The 20782-nt window shown below is 49.3% G+C and overlaps 1 protein-coding gene across 1 annotated transcript in view; it reads right to left on the bottom strand.

The window, feature by feature from the left end:
• Nucleotides 1-1596: 1596 nt before the first annotated feature.
• Nucleotides 1597-20782, bottom strand: part of LOC112240381 (anoctamin-2-like) — a gene marked incomplete at its 3' end in the record, with an annotated part of 35796 nt that continues 16610 nt past the window's right edge. Inside the window, exons 4-10 of the mRNA XM_042314148.1 lie at nt 13003-13154; nt 12527-12581; nt 12356-12407; nt 6352-6407; nt 6175-6219; nt 2763-2827; nt 1597-1731 (exon numbers count right to left, since the gene is read on the bottom strand). Of these exons, the coding sequence (XP_042170082.1) occupies nt 1597-1731; nt 2763-2827; nt 6175-6219; nt 6352-6407; nt 12356-12407; nt 12527-12581; nt 13003-13154 (560 nt within the window). The remainder of the gene's footprint in view (nt 1732-2762; nt 2828-6174; nt 6220-6351; nt 6408-12355; nt 12408-12526; nt 12582-13002; nt 13155-20782) is intronic.

Here is a 20782-nt window from a genome sequence, read left to right as displayed (position 1 = left end):
GTACCTGACATGTAGCTGGCGTGTGTGTGTGTACCTGACATGTAGCTGGCGTGTGTGTGTGTGTGTGTGTGTACCTGACATGTAGCTGGCGTGTGTGTGTGTACCTGACATGTAGCTAGCGTGTGTGTGTGTGTGTACCTGACATGTAGCTGGCGTGTGTGTGTGTGTGTACCTGACATGTAGCTGGCGTGTGTGTGTGTACCTGACATGTAGCTGGCGTGTGTGTGTGTACCTGACATGTACCCGGCGTGTGTGTGTGTGTACCTGACATGTACCCGGCGTGTGTGTGTGTGTGTGTACCTGACATGTAGCTGGCGTGTGTGTGTTTGTACCTGACATGTAGCTGGTGTGAGTGTGTGTGTGTGTGTGTGTGTACCTGACATGTAGCTGGCGTTTGTGTGTGTGTACCTGACATGTACCTGACATGTAGCTGGCGTGTGTGTGTGTGTGTGTGTGTGTGGGTGTGTGTACCTGACATGTAGCTGGTGTGTGTGTGTGTGTGTGTGTGTGTACCTGACATGTAGCTGGTGTGTGTGTGTGTACCTGACATGTAGCTGGTGTGTGTGTGTGTGTGTGTACCTGACATGTAGCTGGCGTGTGTGTGTGTGTGTACCTGACATGTAGCTGGCGTGTGTGTGTGTGTGTGTACCTGACATGTAGCTGGCGTGTGTGTGTGTGTGTACCTGACATGTAGCTGGCGTGTGTGTGTGTGTGTGTACCTGACATGTAGCTGGCGTGTGTGTGTGTGTGTGTGTGTGTGTACCTGACATGTAGCTGGCGTGTGTGTGTGTGTGTGTGTGTGTGTACCTGACATGTAGCTGGCGTGTGTGTGTGTGTGTGTGTGTGTGTGTGTGTGTGTGTGTGTGTGTACCTGACATGTAGCTGGCGTGTGTGTGTGTGTGTACCTGACATGTAGCTGGCGTGTGTGTGTGTGTGTACCTGACATGTAGCTGGCGTGTGTGTACCTGACATGTAGCTGTGTGTGTGTGTGTGTGTGTGTACCTGACATGTAGCTGGCGTGTGTGTGTGTGTGTACCTGACATGTGCTGTGTGTGTGTGACATGTGGCGTGTGTGTACCTGACATGTAGCTGGCGTGTGTGTGTGTACCTGACATGTAGCTGGCGTGTGTGTGTGTACCTGACATGTAGCTGGCGTGTGTGTGTGTACCTGACATGTAGCTGGCGTGTGTGTGTGTACCTGACATGTAGCTGGCGTGTGTGTGTGTGTGTGTACCTGACATGTAGCTGGCGTGTGTGTGTGTGTGTACCTGACATGTAGCTGGCGTGTGTGTGTGTGTGTGTACCTGACATGTAGCTGGCGTGTGTGTGTGTGTGTGTGTGTACCTGACATGTAGCTGGCGTGTGTGTGTGTGTACCTGACATGTAGCTGGCGTGTGTGTGTGTGTACCTGACATGTAGCTGGCGTGTGTGTGTGTGTGTACCTGCCATGTAGCTGGCGTGTGTGTGTGTGTGTGTGTACCTGACATGTAGCTGGCGTGTGTGTGTGTGTGTGTACCTGACATGTAGCTGGCGTGTGTGTACCTGACATGTAGCTGGCGTGTGTGTGTGTGTGTGTGTGTGTGTGTGTGTGTGTACCTGGGTACGTCCATATCCACAGTGTAACAGCCGTAGCAGAAGACGATAATCCCAACCATAGAGGCTGGTATGAGCAGCTGAGTGTAGACGCCCAGCCAGGCGAAGTACAGACCGATCTTCTCCCCAAAGTACTTCCTGTAAGTCAGATGTCATCAGCAGTCAGATGTGTGATCCTTAATATAATGCAGCATTGTAATATTGTAATGTACTAATAGAGACTGGTGCTGATACCTGATGAGGCTGCTGTTAGGGTTTGGGTTCACTAGTAATAATGAGCGATGATAATGTAGAAATAATCTACTAATGTTGGTAACTAATGAGGGGGCAGCAGGTAGCCTAGCGATTAAGAGCGTTGGGCAAGTAACCGAAAGGTCGCTGGTTTGAAGCCCTGAGGCGACCAGGCGATAATTATTTTTATATATATATATTTTTTTAAATCGGTCAATGTGCCCATGAGCAAGACACGTAACCCTAATTGTTCCTGTAAATTGCTCTGTAAAAAGTTATGACAATGTAATAATAATGGTATATGTAGTAATAATAGTAGTGTTGGTACCTGATAATGTAATGCAGTAATAATGCAATGATTATACCTGATGATAATGTAGTAATAGCATAGTAATGTTAGTATCTGATAATGTAATGTAATGATAATGTAATGTAGTAATAGCATATTAATGTTGTTATCTGATAATGTAATGCAGTAATAATGTAATGTTGATACCTGATGATAATGTAATTTAGTGATAGCATAGTAATGTGGGTATCTGATAATGTAATGTAGTAATAGCATAGTAATGTTGTTATCTGATATGTAATGTAGTAATAACAGTAATATGGTAACATTGTAGTAATGCTGGTACCTGATGATATTGCAATAATAATGTATGTAACTAATGATGTAATGATAATGCAGGTACCCGATGATAATGCAATGATAATGTAGGTACCTGATGATGTAACAATAATGTGGACACCTGGTGATAATGTAATGAAATAACAATGTAATGTTGGTACCGGATGATAATGTAATATAGTTGTGGTAATGTGGACATCTGATAATGTCATGTTGTTATAACATAGTATTGTTGGTAATGTGGTATTAATGTAGTAATGCCGACACCCAATGATAATGTTATGTAGTAATCATGTAGTAATGTTGATACCTGATGAGGTCCACAGGTTGGTATTTGTAGAAGGCTCCATATCTGGCCCACTCATCATGCAGCAGCTTAGACAGAACAGTCATCAGAGTAGAGTTCAGTACAGACATCAGAGTAGAGTTCAGTACAGACATCAGAGTAGAGTACAGTACAGTCATCAGAGTAGAGTTCAGTACAGACATCAGAGTAGAGTTCAGTACAGACATCAGAGTAGAGTACAGTCCAGACATCAGAGTAGAGTACAGACATCAGAGTAGAGTACAGTCCAGTCATCAGAGTAGAGTTCAGTACAGACATCAGAGTAGAGTTCAGTACAGACATCAGAGTAGAGTAGAGTCCAGACATCAGAGTAGAGTAGAGTCCAGACATCAGAGTAGAGTACAGTACAGTCATCAGAGTAGAGTACAGACATCAGAGTAGAGTACAGTACAGTCATCAGAGTAGAGTACAGTACAGTCATCAGAGTAGAGTTCAGTACAGACATCAGAGTAGAGTACAGTCCAGACATCAGAGTAGAGTACAGACATCAGAGTAGAGTACAGTACAGACATCAGAGTAGAGTACAGACATCAGAGTAGAGTACAGTACAGTCATCAGAGTAGAGTACAGTACAGACATCAGAGTAGAGTTCAGTACAGACATCAGAGTAGAGTACAGACATCAGAGTAGAGTACAGTACAGTCATCAGAGTAGAGTTCAGTACAGTCATCAGAGTAGAGTTCAGTACAGACATCAGAGTAGAGTTCAGTACAGACATCAGAGTAGAGTTCAGTACAGTCATCAGAGTAGAGTACAGACATCAGAGTAGAGTACAGTCCAGTCATCAGAGTAGAGTTCAGTCCAGACATCAGAGTAGAGTCCAGTACAGTCATCAGAGTAGAGTTCAGTACAGACATCAGAGTAGAGTTCAGTACAGACATCAGAGTAGAGTTCAGTACAGTCATCAGAGTAGAGTACAGTCCAGTCATCAGAGTAGAGTTCAGAACAGACATCAGAGTAGAGTACAGTACAGTCATCAGAGTAGAGTCCAGTACAGACATCAGAGTAGAGTTCAGTACAGACATCAGAGTAGAGTACAGTACAGTCATCAGAGTAGAGTACAGTCATCAGAGTAGAGTTCAGTACAGACATCAGAGTAGAGTACAGTCATCAGAGTAGAGTTCAGTACAGTCATCAGAGTAGAGTTCAGTACAGACATCAGAGTAGAGTACAGTACAGTCATCAGAGTAGAGTACAGTCATCAGAGTAGAGTTCAGTACAGTCATCAGAGTAGAGTACAGTCATCAGAGTAGAGTTCAGTACAGTCATCAGAGTAGAGTTCAGTACAGACATCAGAGTAGAGTACAGTACAGTCATCAGAGTAGAGTACAGTCATCAGAGTAGAGTTCAGTACAGTCATCAGAGTAGAGTTCAGTACAGACATCAGAGTAGAGTACAGTACAGTCATCAGAGTAGAGTACAGACATCAGAGTAGAGTTCAGTACAGACATCAGAGTAGAGTACAGTACAGACATCAGAGTAGAGTACAGTCATCAGAGTAGAGTTCAGTACAGTCATCAGAGTAGAGTTCAGTACAGACATCAGAGTAGAGTACAGTACAGTCATCAGAGTAGAGTACAGTCATCAGAGTAGAGTTCAGTACAGTCATCAGAGTAGAGTTCAGTACAGTCATCAGAGTAGAGTTCAGTACAGACATCAGAGTAGAGTTCAGTACAGACATCAGAGTAGAGTCCAGTCCAGTCATCAGAGTAGAGTCCAGTCCAGTCATCAGAGTAGAGTCCAGTACAGACATCAGAGTAGAGTCCAGTCCAGACATCAGAGTAGAGTACAGTCCAGTCATCAGAGTAGAGAACAGTACAGTCATCAGAGTAGAGTTCAGTACAGACATCAGAGTAGAGTACAGTACAGACATCAGAGTAGAGTTCAGAACAGACATCAGAGTAGAGTCCAGACATCAGAGTAGAGTAGAGTCCAGACATCAGAGTAGAGTAGAGTCCAGACATCAGAGTAGAGTAGAGTCCAGACATCAGAGTAGAGTTCAGTACAGACATCAGAGTAGAGTTCAGTACAGACATCAGAGTTCAGTACAGTCATCAGAGTAGAGTTCAGTACAGTCATCAGAGTAGAGTTCAGTACAGTCATCAGAGTAGAGTTCAGTACAGACATCAGAGTAGAGTTCAGTACAGACATCAGAGTAGAGTTCAGTACAGACATCAGAGTAGAGTTCAGTACAGTCATCAGAGTAGAGTTCAGTACAGTCATCAGAGTAGAGTTCAGTACAGTCATCAGAGTAGAGTTCAGTACAGTCATCAGAGTTCAGTACAGTCATCAGAGTAGAGTTCAGTACAGTCATCAGAGTAGAGTTCAGTACAGTCATCAGAGTAGAGTAGAGTCCAGACATCAGAGTAGAGTAGAGTCCAGACATCAGAGTAGAGTAGAGTCCAGACATCAGAGTAGAGTAGAGTCCAGACATCAGAGTAGAGTAGAGTCCAGACATCAGAGTAGAGTAGAGTCCAGACATCAGAGTAGAGTAGAGTCCAGACATCAGAGTAGAGTAGAGTCCAGACATCAGAGTAGAGTAGAGTCCAGACATCAGAGTAGAGTAGAGTCCAGACATCAGAGTAGAGTAGAGTCCAGACATCAGAGTAGAGTCCAGACATCAGAGTAGAGTCCAGACATCAGAGTAGAGTCCAGTCCAGACATCAGAGTAGAGTACAATACAGACATCAGAGTAGAGTACAATACAGACATCAGAGTAGAGTACAATACAGTCATCAGAGTAGAGTACAATACAGACATCAGAGTAGAGTCCAGACATCAGAGTAGAGTACAATACAGACATCAGAGTAGAGTCCAGACATCAGAGTAGAGTAGAGTACAGACAGAGTAGAGTCCAGTCCAGACATCAGAGTAAATCCTGTGACCCACCTGGACCCACAAGTGGGTCCCAACTTCCCAGTTTGGGAAGCACTGTAGTAGAGTAGTGTTACGGCACCTCCCTGCTCTGTCTACTGGGTTTTGCTGTGCTTACTTCCTGCAGGAGATTGGCGGGCAGAGTAGGAGAGGTGGGCGGAGCTGGGATGGTCGTCATGGCTGATGGGGTACAACTGTGACAGCTCAGCTGTGGCATAAAGCCACCGTTTCCTTATTCAGCAAGAGATTCCTCTCTCCATGCAGACCTTTGGTCGTTTCCCCATTCAGCAAGAGATTCCTCTCTCCATGCAGACCTTTGGTCATTTCGTTGTGGTTTTGGCAGTTGACACCTAATTTACTGACTGTCATGCCTCATCTGATTATTGTTGTGAGTGTTTATTTATTCCTTCATTCAGTGTGTGGTTTCCCATTGTTTGTTACAATCTTGAGCCAGGTTGTATCAACAGTATATTATAGTATAGTACAGTAGAGCAGTAGTTACCTGTCTGTCATTCCTCTCAGAGTGACCCACAACCTTATAATCCCCCTGCAGAGAGGGGAGGAGTCAGACAGACCAATCACAGTGCATTACAGTTTGCGTTATCAATTGCAACATTATCACGAGGTTAACAGTAACATCACAAATACTGTATGTGCAGCTGGAAGGACAGGAACTTACATCATGGAGAGGGAAGGCTGAATCATAGACACCTTTAGCTATTAATGTGGTGATGCCTGAGAGAGAAAGAGGGAGAGGTGTCGGTTACTCAATGTATCAACAAACTCATCTAATATTAGTGAGAGATGCTTCAGTGATCTGTATCAGCTTTCCCATTCAGAGAGGAGAGAAGTGGCTGGGTGGGGGCAAGAGAGGAGAGAATAGGGTAGGGCAGTAGAGGAGAGGGCAGGAGAGGACAGGGAAGGAGATGAGAGGAGCGGGCAGGAAACGAGAGGGCAGGAGAGGAGAGGGCAGGAACCATGGGAAGCTCAGTGGGAACAGATTTAACTAATTGATTCATTACCTCATGAACTAATTAACAAGACCTCTATGAAGCCAGAAACATCACAGTAATTAGCTTCACCAACGAGCCAATCACAGCACAGCTACAGGGACCACAACTCCCACATGCCTCTGCTTCAATCTCAGCCTGACCCCACAACACACTTCAGGAGAGGAGAGGACAAGAAAGGGAACTGGGGGGAAGGGACAAGAAAGGGAACTGGGGGAAGGACAAGAAAGGGAACTGGGGGAAGAGGACAAGAAAGGGAACTGGGGGAAGAGGACAAGAAAGGGAACTGGGGGAAGAGGACAAGAAAGGGAACTGGGGGAAGAGGACAAGAAAGGGAACTGGGGGGAAGAGGACAAGAAAGGGAACTGGGAAGGAAGAGGACAAGAAAGGGAACTGGGAAGGAAGAGGACAAGAAAGGGAACTGGGAAGGAAGAGGACAAGAAAGGGAACTGGGAAGGAAGAGGGGACAATAAAGGGAACTGGGAGGGAAGAGGGGACAATAAAGGGAACTGGGAGGGAAGAGGGGACAATAAAGGGAACTGGGAGGGAAGAGGGGACAATAAAGGGAACTGGGAGGGAAAAGGGGACAATAAAGGGAACTGGGAAGAGGGGAGGAGAGGACAATAAAGGGAACTGGGAAGAAGAGGACAATAAAGGGAACTGGGAAGAAGAGGACAATAAAGGGAACTGGGAAGAGGGGAGGAGGGACAATAAAGGGAACTGGGAACTGGGGAGGAGAGAACAATAAAAGGGAACTGGGAAGAGGGGAGGAGAGGACAATAAAGGGAACTGGGAAGAGGGGAGGAGAGGACAATAAAGGGAACTGGGAAGAGGGGAGGAGAGGACAATAAAGGGAACTGGGAAGAGGGGGGAGAGGACAATAAAGGGAACTGGGAAGAGAGGGGGAGAGGGAGAGAGAAAGGGAACTGGGAAGAGAGGGGAGAGGACAATAAAGGGAACTGGGAAGAGAGGGGAGAGAGAGAAAAGGACGATAAAGGGAACTGGGAAGAGAGGGGGAGGAGAGAGGCTCAGGTGAAGAGAGAGAGAAAGGACGATAAAGGGAACTGGGAAGAGGGGGGAGAGAGAAAGGACGATAAAGGGAACTGGGAAGAGGCTCAGGCGAAAAGAGAGAAAAACAGAGGGTGTGTCCTAATATGTATAATACCGTGCATAAAATGGTCCATTTGAGAAGCACTCTGTGCTAACTTTCCTGCATTAACATTACCTTTTACCAATACAGACGAAACAAGATTGCTTTATGTAGTTAACGTTTTACTTCATAATTATCATCTGGCAATACGTGAATTCTATTCATCTAGCTAGCCATCTAGTTTTACATGTAGAAAACAACTGAAAACTAATGCTGATGAGGACAGAAACATTTTGTTATGGGAGGAGGGTAGCGTGGTATTTATTGGACAGGGTAGCGTGGTATATATTGGACAGGGTAGCGTGGTATTTATTGGACAGGGTAGCGTGGTATTTATTGGACAGGGTAGCGTGGTATTTATTGGACAGGGTAGCGTGGTATTTATTGGACAGGGTAGCGTGGTATTTATTGGACAGGGTAGCGTGGTATTTATTGGACAGGGTAGCGTGTTATTTATTGGACAGGGTAGCGTGTTATTTATTGGACAGGGTAGCGTGTTATTTATTGGACAGGGTAGCGTGTTATTTATTGGACAGGGTAGCGTGGTATTTATTGGACAGGGTAGCGTGTTATTTATTGGACAGGGTAGCGTGTTATTTATTGGACAGGGTAGCGTGTTATTTATTGGACAGGGTAGCGTGTTATTTATTGGACAGGGTAGCGTGTTATTTATTGGACAGGGTAGCGTGGTATTTATTGGACAGGGTAGCGTGTTATTTATTGGACAGGGTAGCGTGTTATTTATTGGACAGGGTAGCGTGGTATTTATTGGACAGGGTAGCGTGTTATTTATTGGACAGGGTAGCGTGTTATTTATTGGACAGGGTAGCGTGTTATTTATTGGACAGGGTAGCGTGGTATTTATTGGACAGGGTAGCGTGGTATTTATTGGACAGGGTAGCGTGTTATTTATTGGACAGGGTAGCGTGTTATTTATTGGACAGGGTAGCGTGTTATTTATTGGACAGGGTAGCGTGTTATTTATTGGACAGGGTAGCGTGTTATTTATTGGACAGGGTAGCGTGGTATTTATTGGACAGGGTAGCGTGTTATTTATTGGACAGGGTAGCGTGGTATTTATTGGACAGGGTAGCGTGGTATTTATTGGACAGGGTAGCGTGGTATTTATTGGACAGGGTAGCGTGGTATTTATTGGACAGGGTAGCGTGGTATTTATTGGACAGGGTAGCGTGGTATTTATTGGACAGGGTAGCGTGGTATTTATTGGACAGGGTAGCGTGGTATTTATTGGACAGGGTAGCGTGGTATTTATTGGACAGGGTAGCGTGGTATTTATTGGACAGGGTAGCGTGGTATTTATTGGACAGGGTAGCGTGGTATTTATTGGACAGGGTAGCGTGGTATTTATTGGACAGGGTAGCGTGGTATTTATTGGACAGGGTAGCGTGGTATTTATTGGACAGGGTAGCGTGGTATTTATTGGACAGGGTAGCGTGGTATTTATTGGACAGGGTAGCGTGGTATTTATTGGACAGGGTAGCGTGGTATTTATTGGACAGGGTAGCGTGGTATTTATTGGACAGGGTAGCGTGGTATTTATTGGACAGGGTAGCGTGTTATTTATTGGACAGGGTAGCGTGTTATTTATTGGACAGGGTAGCGTGTTATTTATTGGACAGGGTAGCGTGGTATTTATTGGACAGGGTAGCGTGGTATTTATTGGACAGGGTAGCGTGGTATTTATTGGACAGGGTAGAGTGGTATTTATTGGACAGGGTAGCGTGTTATTTATTGGACAGGGTAGCGTGTTATTTATTGGACAGGGTAGCGTGTTATTTATTGGACAGGGTAGCGTGGTATTTATTGGACAGGGTAGCGTGTTATTTATTGGACAGGGTAGCGTGTTATTTATTGGACAGGGTAGCGTGTTATTTATTTCTAACAGGGTAGCGTGTTATTTATTGGACAGGGTAGCGTGGTATTTATTGGACAGGGTAGCGTGGTATTTATTGGACAGGGTATTTCTAACGTGGTATTTATTGGATTTATTTCTAGGGTAGCGTGGTATTTATTGGACAGGGTAGCGTGGTATTTATTGGACAGGGTAGCGTGGTATTTATTGGACAGGGTAGCGTGGTATTTATTGGACAGGGTAGCGTGGTATTTATTGGACAGGGTAGCGTGGTATTTATTGGACAGGGTAGCGTGGTATTTATTGGACAGGGTAGCGTGGTATTTATTGGACAGGGTTCTAACGTGGTATTTATTGGACAGGGTAGCGTGGTATTTATTGGACAGGGTAGCGTGGTATTTATTGGACAGGGTAGCGTGGTATTTATTGGACAGGGTAGCGTGGTATTTATTGGACAGGGTAGTGTCATTATTTATTTCACAGTGATTTCCCCCTCCCTATCTGATCATTGTATATATTTCTAACTGTGATTCCCCCCCCTATCTGATCATTGTATTTATTTCTAACTGTGTTTCCCCCCCTATCTGATCATTGTATATATTTCTAACTGTGATTCCCCCTATCTATCTGATCATTGTATATATTTCTAACTGTGATTCCCCCCACCCTCCCTATCTGATCATTGTATATATTTCTAACTGTGATTCCCCCTCCCTATCTGATCATTGTATTTATTTCTAACTGTGTTTCCCCCCTCCCTATCTGATCATTGTATATATTTCTAACTGTGTTTCCCCCTCCCTATCTGATCATTGTATTTATTTCTAACTGTGTTTCCCTCCCTATCTGATCATTGTATTTATTTCTAACTGTGATTCCCCCTCCCTATCTGATCATTGTATTTATTTCTAACTGTGTTTCCCCCTCCCTATCTGATCATTGTATTTATTTCTAACTGTGATTTCCCCCTATCTGATCATTGTATTTATTTCTAACTGTGATTTCCCCCCTATCTCCCTATCTGATCATTGTATTTATTTCTAACTGTGATTTCCCCCCTCCCCCCCTATCTGATCATTGTATTTATTTCTAACTGTGTTTCCCCCTCCCTATCTGATCATTGTATTTATTTCTAACTGTGTTTCCCCCCTCCCCCATTGTATTTATTTCTAACTGTGATTTCCCCCCCTATCTGATCATTGTATTTATTTCTAACTGTGTTTCCCCCTATCTGATCATTGTATTTATTTCTAACTGTGATTTCCCCCTCCCTATCTGATCATTGTATTTATTTCTAACTGTGATTTCCCCCCTCCCTATCTGATCATTGTATTTATTTCTAACTGTGATTTCCCCCTATCTGATCATTGTATTTATTTCTAACTGTGATTTCCCCCTAACTGTGATTTCCCCCTATCTGATCATTGTATTTATTTCTAACTGTGATTTCTCTGATCATTGTATTTATTTCTAAATGTGACACCAAACACGACCCCCTACAACACTACAACACTACCCCCTACAACACTACACACTACTCCAGGGATGGGCAAATTTCACACTTTTTCCCCAGCCCCAACTAACACACCTGACTCCAATAATGAACTAATCATGACAGAACCAGACAGGACCAGAATTAATTTCAATCCCGTATCCACCTCTAATGCAGACCTTCCACCAATCACTCACTGTACCCCTGTCTGGACCTGTACTAAGGAACCATGGAGAACACCAATCACTCACTGTACCCCTGTCTGGACCTGTACTGAGGAACCATGGAGAACACCAATCACTCACTGTACCCCTGTCTGGACCTGTACTGAGGAACCATGGAGAACACCAATCACTCACTGTACCCCTGTCTGGACCTGTACTGAGGAACCATGGAGAACACCAATCACTCACTGTACCCCTGTCTGGACCTGAACTGAGGAACCATGGAGAACACCAATCACTCATTGTACCCCTGTCTGGACCTGTGCTGAGGAACTATAGAGAACACCAATCACTCACTGTACCCCTGTCTGGACCTGTACTGAGGAACCATGGAGAACGCCAATCACTCACTGTACCCCTGTCTGGACCTGTACTGAGGAACTATAGAGAACACCAATCACTCACTGTACCCCTGTCTGGACCTGTACTGAGGAACCATGGAGAACACCAATCACTCACTGTACCCCTGTCTGGACCTGTACTGAGGAACCATGGAGAACACCAATCACTCACTGTACCCCTGTCTGGACCTGTACTGAGGAACCATGGAGAACACCAATCACTCACTGTAACCCTGTCTGGACCTGTACTGAGGAACTATAGAGAACACCAATCACTCACTGTACCCCTGTCTGGACCTGTACTGAGGAACTATAGAGAACACCAATCACTCACTGTACCCCTGTATTGACATGTACTGAGGAACTATAGAGAACACCAATCACTCACTGTACCCCTGTCTGGACCTGTACTGAGGAACTATAGAGAACACCAATCACTCACTGTACCCCTGTCTGGACCTGTACTGAGGAACCATGGAGAACATCAATCACTCACTGTACCCCTGTCTGGACCTGTACTGAGGAACCATGGAGAAGGTCAATGACCTCAAAGTAGGCAACTTTGGGCAAATCAGGGGTTAGAGGTCACTCACCCATGGATTGGCTGGTGCGTGTGCAGGCGGTGCGTCTCAGGATCTCGTACACCTGAGAGGGTTAGGTCACACAGAATATTGTGTCAGAGAGAAACAGAGAGCTGAAAACATATTCCCATTGATTCTTGACATTCATATAAAACAGAGAAACATCCTGAATGACAGACTCACTATTCGACTGCGTGTTGCGTTGTCAAAGAACGTGTCTTTAGAGGTGATGTTAAATCTGTAGAGAACAAAGAACAGGTGTCAACTCAGGGAAACTCAGATGGTGACTCCATATACAGACTAGCTGTTGTCAGAGTGTGTGTGAGGACGTGTGTGGGGCTTGGTGTGGGGCGTGGTGTGGTGCATGGGGCATAGCGTGGGGCGTGGCGTAGGGCATGGCGTGGGGCGTGGCGTGTGGCGTGACGTAGGGCTTGGTGTGGTGCATGGGGCATAGCGTGGGGCGTGGCGTGACGTGGGCGACGTAGGGCGTGGCGCGTGGTGTGGGGCGTGGCGTGACGTAGGGCGTGGCGCGTGGGGCAGGGCGTGGCACGTGGTGTGACGTAGGGCGTGGTGTGGGGCGTGGTGTGGTGCATGGGGCATAGCGTGGGGCGTGACGTAGGGCGTGGCGTGGGGCGTGGTGTGGCGTGGGTGCATCTTACAAGTGTAGTTTGTCCCTGGAGAAGCAGTGTGAGAGCTGCTTGGTGGTGCTGTGGCCTAGCTGGGGGATGTTGGGTTGGAACGGCTGGTTCACCTTCCTCCAGAACTCACTGAGGCTGGCACTGAACCCATTCTCCTGCTTCAGATCATAGCTCTAGACAGACCAACACAGACAGATTAATAGAGGCACCTGCTGTGGCTCATATACAGGGTCTCCCTCCCACTGCAGCAGGGGCTGGGGATTCAGAAAAATGTAATGTCCTCCACTCATTGTGCAGTAGTCATAAAAACAAAATAAAAACAGCAAATAGCAAAGGATATTTAGAAAAAAAGTCAAAACAGCCTCCATGTAAAGTCAAAACAGCCTCCATGTAAAGTCAAAACAGCCTCCATGTAAAGTCAAAACAGCCTCCATGTAAAGTCAAAACAGCCTCCATGTAAAGTCAAAACAGCCTCCATGTAAAGTCAAAACAGCCTCCATGTAAAGTCAAAACAGCCTCCATGTAAAGTCAAAACAGCGTCCATGTAAATGTGCAATCAGGCCAACATTTTAGAAAGTTGCAGAATTGCAATAAAAGAGAACTTGGCCCGAATTCTTTAAGACTTCAGGTCCGTCTGTACCTGCAGCCAGAGGGCTGGAATTCAGGGTGGAGTGGATGGGAAGAGTCAACCTCTATTGTGTTGGCCTTCTGGAGGGCTCTGCCCAGGTAGAGGGATAGAGGGGGCTCTGCCCAGGTAGAGGGATAGAGGGGGCTCTGCCCAGGTAGAGGGATGGAGGGCTCTGACCAGGTAGAGGGATAGAGGGCTCTGACCAGGTAGAGGGATGGACGGCTCTGACCAGGTAGAGAGATGGAGGGCTCTGACCAGGTAGAGAGATGGAGGGCTCTGACCAGGTAGAGAGATGGAGGGCTCTGACCAGGTAGAGAGATGGAGGGCTCTGACCAGGTAGAGAGATGGAGGGCTCTGACCAGGTAGAGAGATGGAGGGCTCTGACCAGGTAGAGGGATGGAGGGCTCTGACCAGGTAGAGAGATGGAGGGCTCTGACCAGGTAGAGGGATGGAGGGCTCTGACCAGGTAGAGAGATGGAGGGCTCTGACCAGGTAGAGAGATGGAGGGCTCTGACCAGGTAGAGGGATGGAGGGCTCTGCCCAGGTAGAGGGATGGAGGGCTCTGCCCAGGTAGAGGGATGGAGGGCTCTGCCCAGGTAGAGGGATAGAGGGGGCTCTGCCCAGGTAGAGGGATAGAGGGGGCTCTGCCCAGGTAGAGGGATAGAGGGCTCTGCCCAGGTAGAGGGATAGAGGGGGCTCTGCCCAGGTAGAGGGATAGAGGGGGCTCTGCCCAGGTAGAGGGATGGAGGGCTCTGCCCAGGTAGAGGGATAGAGGGGGCTCTGCCCAGGTAGAGATGGAGGGCTCTGCCCAGGTAGAGGGATAGAGGGGCTCTGCCCAGGTAGAGGGATAGAGGGGGCTCTGCCCAGGTAGAGGGATAGAGGGGGCTCTGCCCAGGTAGAGGGATAGAGGGGGCTCTGCCCAGGTAGAGGGATAGAGGGGCTCTGCCCAGGTAGAGGGATAGAGGGGGCTCTGCCCAGGTAGAGGATAGGGGGCTCTGCCCAGGTAGAGGGATAGAGGGGGCTCTGCCCAGGTAGGAGATGGAGGGCTCTGACCAGGTAGAGATGGAGGGCTCTGACCAGGTAGAGGGATGGAGGGCTCTGCCCAGGTAGAGGGATGGAGGGCTCTGCCCAGGTAGAGGGATGGAGGGCTCTGCCCAGGTAGAGGGATAGAGGGGGCTCTGCCCAGGTAGAGGGATAGAGGGGGCTCTGCCCAGGTAGAGGGATAGAGGGCTCTGCCCAGGTAGAGGGATAGAGGGGGCTCTGCCCAGGTAGAGGGATAGAGGGGGCTCTGCCCAGGTAGAGGGATGGAGGGCTCTGCCCAGGTAGAGGGATAGAGGGGGCTCTGCCCAGGTAGAGGATGGAGGGCTCTGCCCAGGTAGAGGGATAGAGGGCTCTGCCCAGGTAGAGGGATAGAGGGGGCTCTGCCCAGGTAGAGGATAGAGGGCTCTGCCCAGGTAGAGGGATAGAGGGGGCTCTGCCCAGGTAGAGGGATAGAGGGCTCTGCCCAGGTAGAGGGATAGAGGGGGCTCTGCCCAGGTAGAGGGATAGAGGGGGCTCTGCCCAGGTAGAGGGATAGAGGGGGCTCTGCCCAGGTAGAGGGATAGAGGGGGCTCTGCCCAGGTAGAGGGATAGAGGGGGCTCTGCCCAGGTAGAGGGATAGAGAGGGCTCTGCCCAGGTAGAGGGATAGAGGGGGCTCTGCCCAGGTAGAGGGATAGAGGGGGCTCTGCCCAGGTAGAGGGATGGAGGGCTCTGCCCAGGTAGAGGGATGGAGGGCTCTGCCCAGGTAGAGGGATAGAGGGGGCTCTGCCCAGGTAGAGGGATAGAGGGCTCTGCCCAGGTAGAGAGATAGAGGGGGCTCTGCCCAGGTAGAGGGATGGAGGGCTCTGCCCAGGTAGAGGGATGGAGGGCTCTGCCCAGGTAGAGGGATAGGGGGGCTCTGCCCAGGTAGAGGGATAGAGGGGGCTCTGCCCAGGTAGAGGGATGGAGGGCTCTGCCCAGGTAGAGGGATAGAGGGGCTCTGCCCAGGTAGAGGGATAGAGGGGGCTCTGCCCAGGTAGAGATAGAGGGGGCTCTGCCCAGGTAGAGATGGAGGGCTCTGCCCAGGTAGAGGGATAGAGGGGGCTCTCTGCCCAGGTAGAGGGATAGAGGGGCTCTGCCCAGGTAGAGGGATAGAGGGCTCTGCCCAGGTAGGGATAGAGGGGGCTCTGCCCAGGTAGAGGGATAGGGGCTCTGCCCAGGTAGAGGATAGAGGGGGCTCTGCCCAGGTAGAGGGATAGAGGGGGCTCTGCCCAGGTAGAGGGATAGAGGGCTCTGCCCAGGTAGAGGGATAGAGGGGCTCTGCCCAGGTAGAGGGATAGAGGGGCTCTGCCCAGGTAGAGGGATAGAGGGGGCTCTGCCCAGGTAGAGGGATAGAGGGGGCTCTGCCCAGGTAGAGGGATAGGGGGCTCTGCCCAGGTAGAGGGATAGAGGGCTCTGCCCAGGTAGAGGGATAGAGGGCTCTGCCCAGGTAGAGGGATAGAGGGGCTCTGCCCAGGTAGAGGGATAGAGGGGGCTCTGCCCAGGTAGAGGGATAGAGGGCTCTGCCCAGGTAGAGGGATAGAGGGGGCTCTGCCCAGGTAGAGGGATAGAGGGGCTCTGCCCAGGTAGAGGGATGGAGGGCTCTGCCCAGGTAGAGGGATAGAGGGGCTCTGCCCAGGTAGAGGGATGGAGGGCTCTGCCCAGGTAGAGGGATAGAGGGGCTCTGCCCAGGTAGAGGGATGGAGGGATCTGCCCAGGTAAAGGGATAGAGGGGGCTCTGCCCAGGTAGAGGGATAGAGGGCTCTGCCCAGGTAGAGGGATGGAGGGCTCTGCCCAGGTAGAGGGATAGAGGGGGCTCTGCCCAGGTAGAGGGATGGAGGGCTCTGCCCAGGTAGAGGGATGGAGGGCTCTGCCCAGGTAGAGGGATAGAGGGGGCTCTGCCCAGGTAGAGGGATAGAGGGGGCTCTGCCCAGGTAGAGGGATAGAGGGCTCTGCCCAGGTAGAGAGATCTGAGGGGGCTCTGCCCAGGTAGAGGATAGAGGGGGCTCTGCCCAGGTAGAGGGATAGAGGGGCTCTGCCCAGGTAGAGGGATAGAGGGGGCTCTGCCCAGGTAGAGGGATAGAGGGGGCTCTGCCCAGGTAGAGGGATAGAGGGGGCTCTGCCCAGGTAGAGGGATAGAGGGGGCTCTGCCCAGGGGGGCTCTGCCCAGGTAGAGGGATAGAGGGGGCTCTGCCCAGGTAGAGGGATAGAGGGGGCTCTGCCCAGGTAGAGGATAGAGGGGCTCTCTGCCCAGGTAGAGGGATAGAGGGGGCTCTGCCCAGGTAGAGGGATAGAGGGGGCTCTGCCCAGGTAGAGGGATAGAGGGGCTCTGCCCAGGTAGAGGATAGAGGGCTCTGCCCAGGTAGAGGATAGAGGGGGCTCTGCCCAGGTAGAGGATAGAGGGGGCTCTGCCCAGGTAGAGGATAGAGGGGGCTCTGCCCAGGTAGAGGATAGAGGGGCTCTGCCCAGGTAGAGGGATAGAGGGGCTCTGCCCAGGTAGAGGATAGAGGGCTCTGCCCAGGTAGAGGGATAGAGGGCTCTGCCCAGGTAGAGGGATAGAGGGCTCTGCCCAGGTAGAGGGATAGAGGGGGCTCTGCCCAGGTAGAGGGATAGAGGGGCTCTGCCCAGGTAGAGGATAGAGGGGCTCTGCCCAGGTAGAGGGATAGAGGGCTCTGCCCAGGTAGAGGGATAGAGGGGCTCTGCCCAGGTAGAGGGATAGAGGGCTCTGCCCAGGTAGAGGGATAGAGGGCTCTGCCCAGGTAGAGGGATAGAGGGGCTCTGCCCAGGTAGAGGGATGGAGGGCTCTGCCCAGGTAGAGGGATGGAGGGCTCTGCCCAGGTAGAGGGATAGAGGGGGCTCTGCCCAGGTAGAGGGATAGAGGGCTCTGCCCAGGTAGAGATAGAGGGGCTCTGCCCAGGTAGAGGGATGGAGGGCTCTGCCCAGGTAGAGGGATGGAGGGCTCTGCCCAGGTAGAGGATGGAGGGGGCTCTGCCCAGGTAGAGGGATAGAGGGCTCTGCCCAGGTAGAGGGATGGAGGGCTCTGCCCAGGTAGAGGGATAGAGGGGGCTCTGCCCAGGTAGAGGGATGGAGGGCTCTGCCCAGGTAGAGGGATGGAGGGCTCTGCCCAGGTAGAGGGATGGAGGGCTCTGCCCAGGTAGAGGGATAGAGGGCTCTGCCCAGGTAGAGGGATGGAGGGCTCTGCCCAGGTAGAGGGATAGAGGGGGCTCTGCCCAGGTAGAGGGATGGAGGGCTCTGCCCAGGTAGAGGGATGGAGGGCTCTGCCCAGGTAGAGGGATAGAGGGCTCTGCCCAGGTAGAGGGATGGAGGGCTCTGCCCAGGTAGAGGGATGGAGGGCTCTGCCCAGGTAGAGGGATGGAGGGCTCTGCCCAGGTAGAGGGATGGAGGGCTCTGCCCAGGTAGAGGGATGGAGGGCTCTGCCCAGGTAGAGGGATAGAGGGGGCTCTGCCCAGGTAGAGGGATAGAGGGCTCTGCCCAGGTAGAGAGATAGAGGGGGCTCTGCCCAGGTAGAGGGATGGAGGGCTCTGCCCAGGTAGAGAGATAGAGGGGGCTCTGCCCAGGTAGAGGGATGGAGGGCTCTGCCCAGGTAGAGGGATGGAGGGCTCTGCCCAGGTAGAGGGATAGAGGGCTCTGCCCAGGTAGAGGGATAGAGGTGGCTCTGCCCAGGTAGAGGGATGGAGGGCTCTGCCCAGGTAGAGGGATGACATGATTTCTCCACAAGTTCTGACTATCTTGCCCAACCTATTTTTCTGTTTGACCTTGTTTTTCCCTAACCAGCAGGTCAAGAAGTAGGACAGAATCACAGCAGGTTGGTGCCACCTTAATGAGGGAGGACGGGCTCATGGTAATGGCTGAAGCAGAATGGTATTAAATACATCAGACATGGCTTCCATGTGTTTCCATTCACTCTGTTCCAAATCAGACTTTGTCAAATCAAATTTTATGTCACATACACATGGTTAGCAGATGTTAATGCGAGTGTAGCGAAATGCTTGTGCTTCTAGTTCCGACAATGCAATAATAACCAACAAGTAATCTAACTAACAATTCCAAAACTACTGTCTTATACACAGTGTAAGGGGATAAAGAATATGTACATAAGGATATATGAATGAGTGATGGTACAGAGCAGCATAGGCAAGATACAGTAGCTGATATCGAGTACAGTATATACATATGAGATGAGTATGTAAACAAAGTGGCATAGTTAAAGTGGCTAGTGATACATGTATTACATAAGGATGCAGTCGATGATATAGAGTACAGTATATACGTATGCATATGAGATGAATAATGTAGGGTATGTAACATTATATTAGGTAGCATTGTTTAAAGTGGCTAGTGATATACCTTTTCACATGTGCCGAATACAACAAGCGTAGACCTTACCGTGAAAAGCTTACTGACAAGCCCTTACAGGCCCCCATTAACATCAGGGTTTTAGGCTGGGTTTCTGTACAGCACTTTGTGACATCGGCTGATGTAAAATAGGCTTTATAAATACATTATAAATACATTTGATTAACCAACAGTGCAGTTCAAGAAGAGTTAAGAATATATTTCCAAATAAAACTAATGTAAACAATAATAAAAAAGTAACACAATAAAATGACAATAGCGAGGCTACATACAGGGGGTACCGGTACCGAGTCAATGTGGAGGCTATATACAGGGGGCACCGGTACAGAGTCAATGTGGAGGCTATATACAGGGGGTACCGGTACCGAGTCAATGTGGAGGCTATATACAGGGGGTACCGGTACCGAGTCAATGTGGAGGCTATATACAGGGGTACCGGTACCGAGTCAATGTGGAGGCTATATACAGGGGGTACCGGTACCGAGTCAATGTGGAGGCTATATACAGGGGGTACCGGTACCGAGTCAATGTGGAGGCTATATACAGGGGTACCGGTACCGAGTCAATGTGGAGGCTATATACAGGGGGTACCGGTACAGAGTCAATGTGGAGGCTATATACAGGGGGTACCGGTACAGAATCAATGTGGAGGCTATATACAGGGGGTACCGGTACAGAGTCAATGTGGAGGCTATATACAGGGGGTACCGGTACAGAGTCAATATGGAGGCTATATACAGGGGGTACCGGTACAGAGTCAATGTGGAGGCTATATACAGGGGGTACCGGTACAGAGTCAATGTGGAGGCTATATACAGGGGTACCGGTACAGAATCAATGTGGAGGCTATATACAGGGGGTACCGGTACAGAGTCAATGTGGAGGCTATATACAGGGGGTACCGGTACAGAGTCAATATGGAGGCTATATACAGGGGGTACCGGTACAGAGTCAATATGGAGGCTATATACAGGGGGTACCGGTACAGAATCAATGTGGAGGCTATATACAGGGTGTTACGGTACAGAGTCAATGTGGAGGCTATATACAGGGGTACCGGTACAGAGTCAATGTGGAGGTTATATACAGGGGTACCGGTACAGAGTCAATGTGGAGGCTATATACAGGGGTACCGGTACAGAGTCAATATGGAGGCTATATACAGGGGGTACCGGTACAGAGTCAATATGGAGGCTATATACAGGGGGTACCGGTACAGAATCAATGTGGAGGCTATATACAGGGTGTTACGGTACAGAGTCAATGTGGAGGCTATATACAGGGTGTTACGGTACAGAGTCAATGTGGAGGCTATATACAGGGTGTTACGGTACAGAGTCAATGTGGAGGCTATATACAGGGTGTTACGGTACAGAGTCAATGTGGAGGCTATATACAGGGTGTTACGGTACAGAGTCAATGTGGAGGCTATATACAGGGTGTTACGGTACAGAGTCAATGTGGAGGCTATATACAGGGTGTTACGGTACAGAGTCAATGTGGAGGCTATATACAGGGTGTTACGGTACAGAGTCAATGTGGAGGCTATATACAGGGGTACGGTACAGAGTCAATGTGCAGGGGTACAGGTTAGTAATGAGGCTATATACAGGGGTACCGGTACCGAGTCAGTGTGCAGAGGTACAGGTTAGTAATGAGGCTATATACAGGGGGTACCGGTACCTAGTCAGTGTGGAGGCTATATACAGGGGGTACCGGTACCAAGTCAGTGTGGAGGC

Source organism: Oncorhynchus tshawytscha, unplaced genomic scaffold (genome assembly GCF_018296145.1).
Source record: "Oncorhynchus tshawytscha isolate Ot180627B unplaced genomic scaffold, Otsh_v2.0 Un_contig_17432_pilon_pilon, whole genome shotgun sequence".
Taxonomy (NCBI): domain Eukaryota; kingdom Metazoa; phylum Chordata; class Actinopteri; order Salmoniformes; family Salmonidae; genus Oncorhynchus; species Oncorhynchus tshawytscha.
This window is presented reverse-complemented; position numbering and strand designations above follow the sequence as displayed.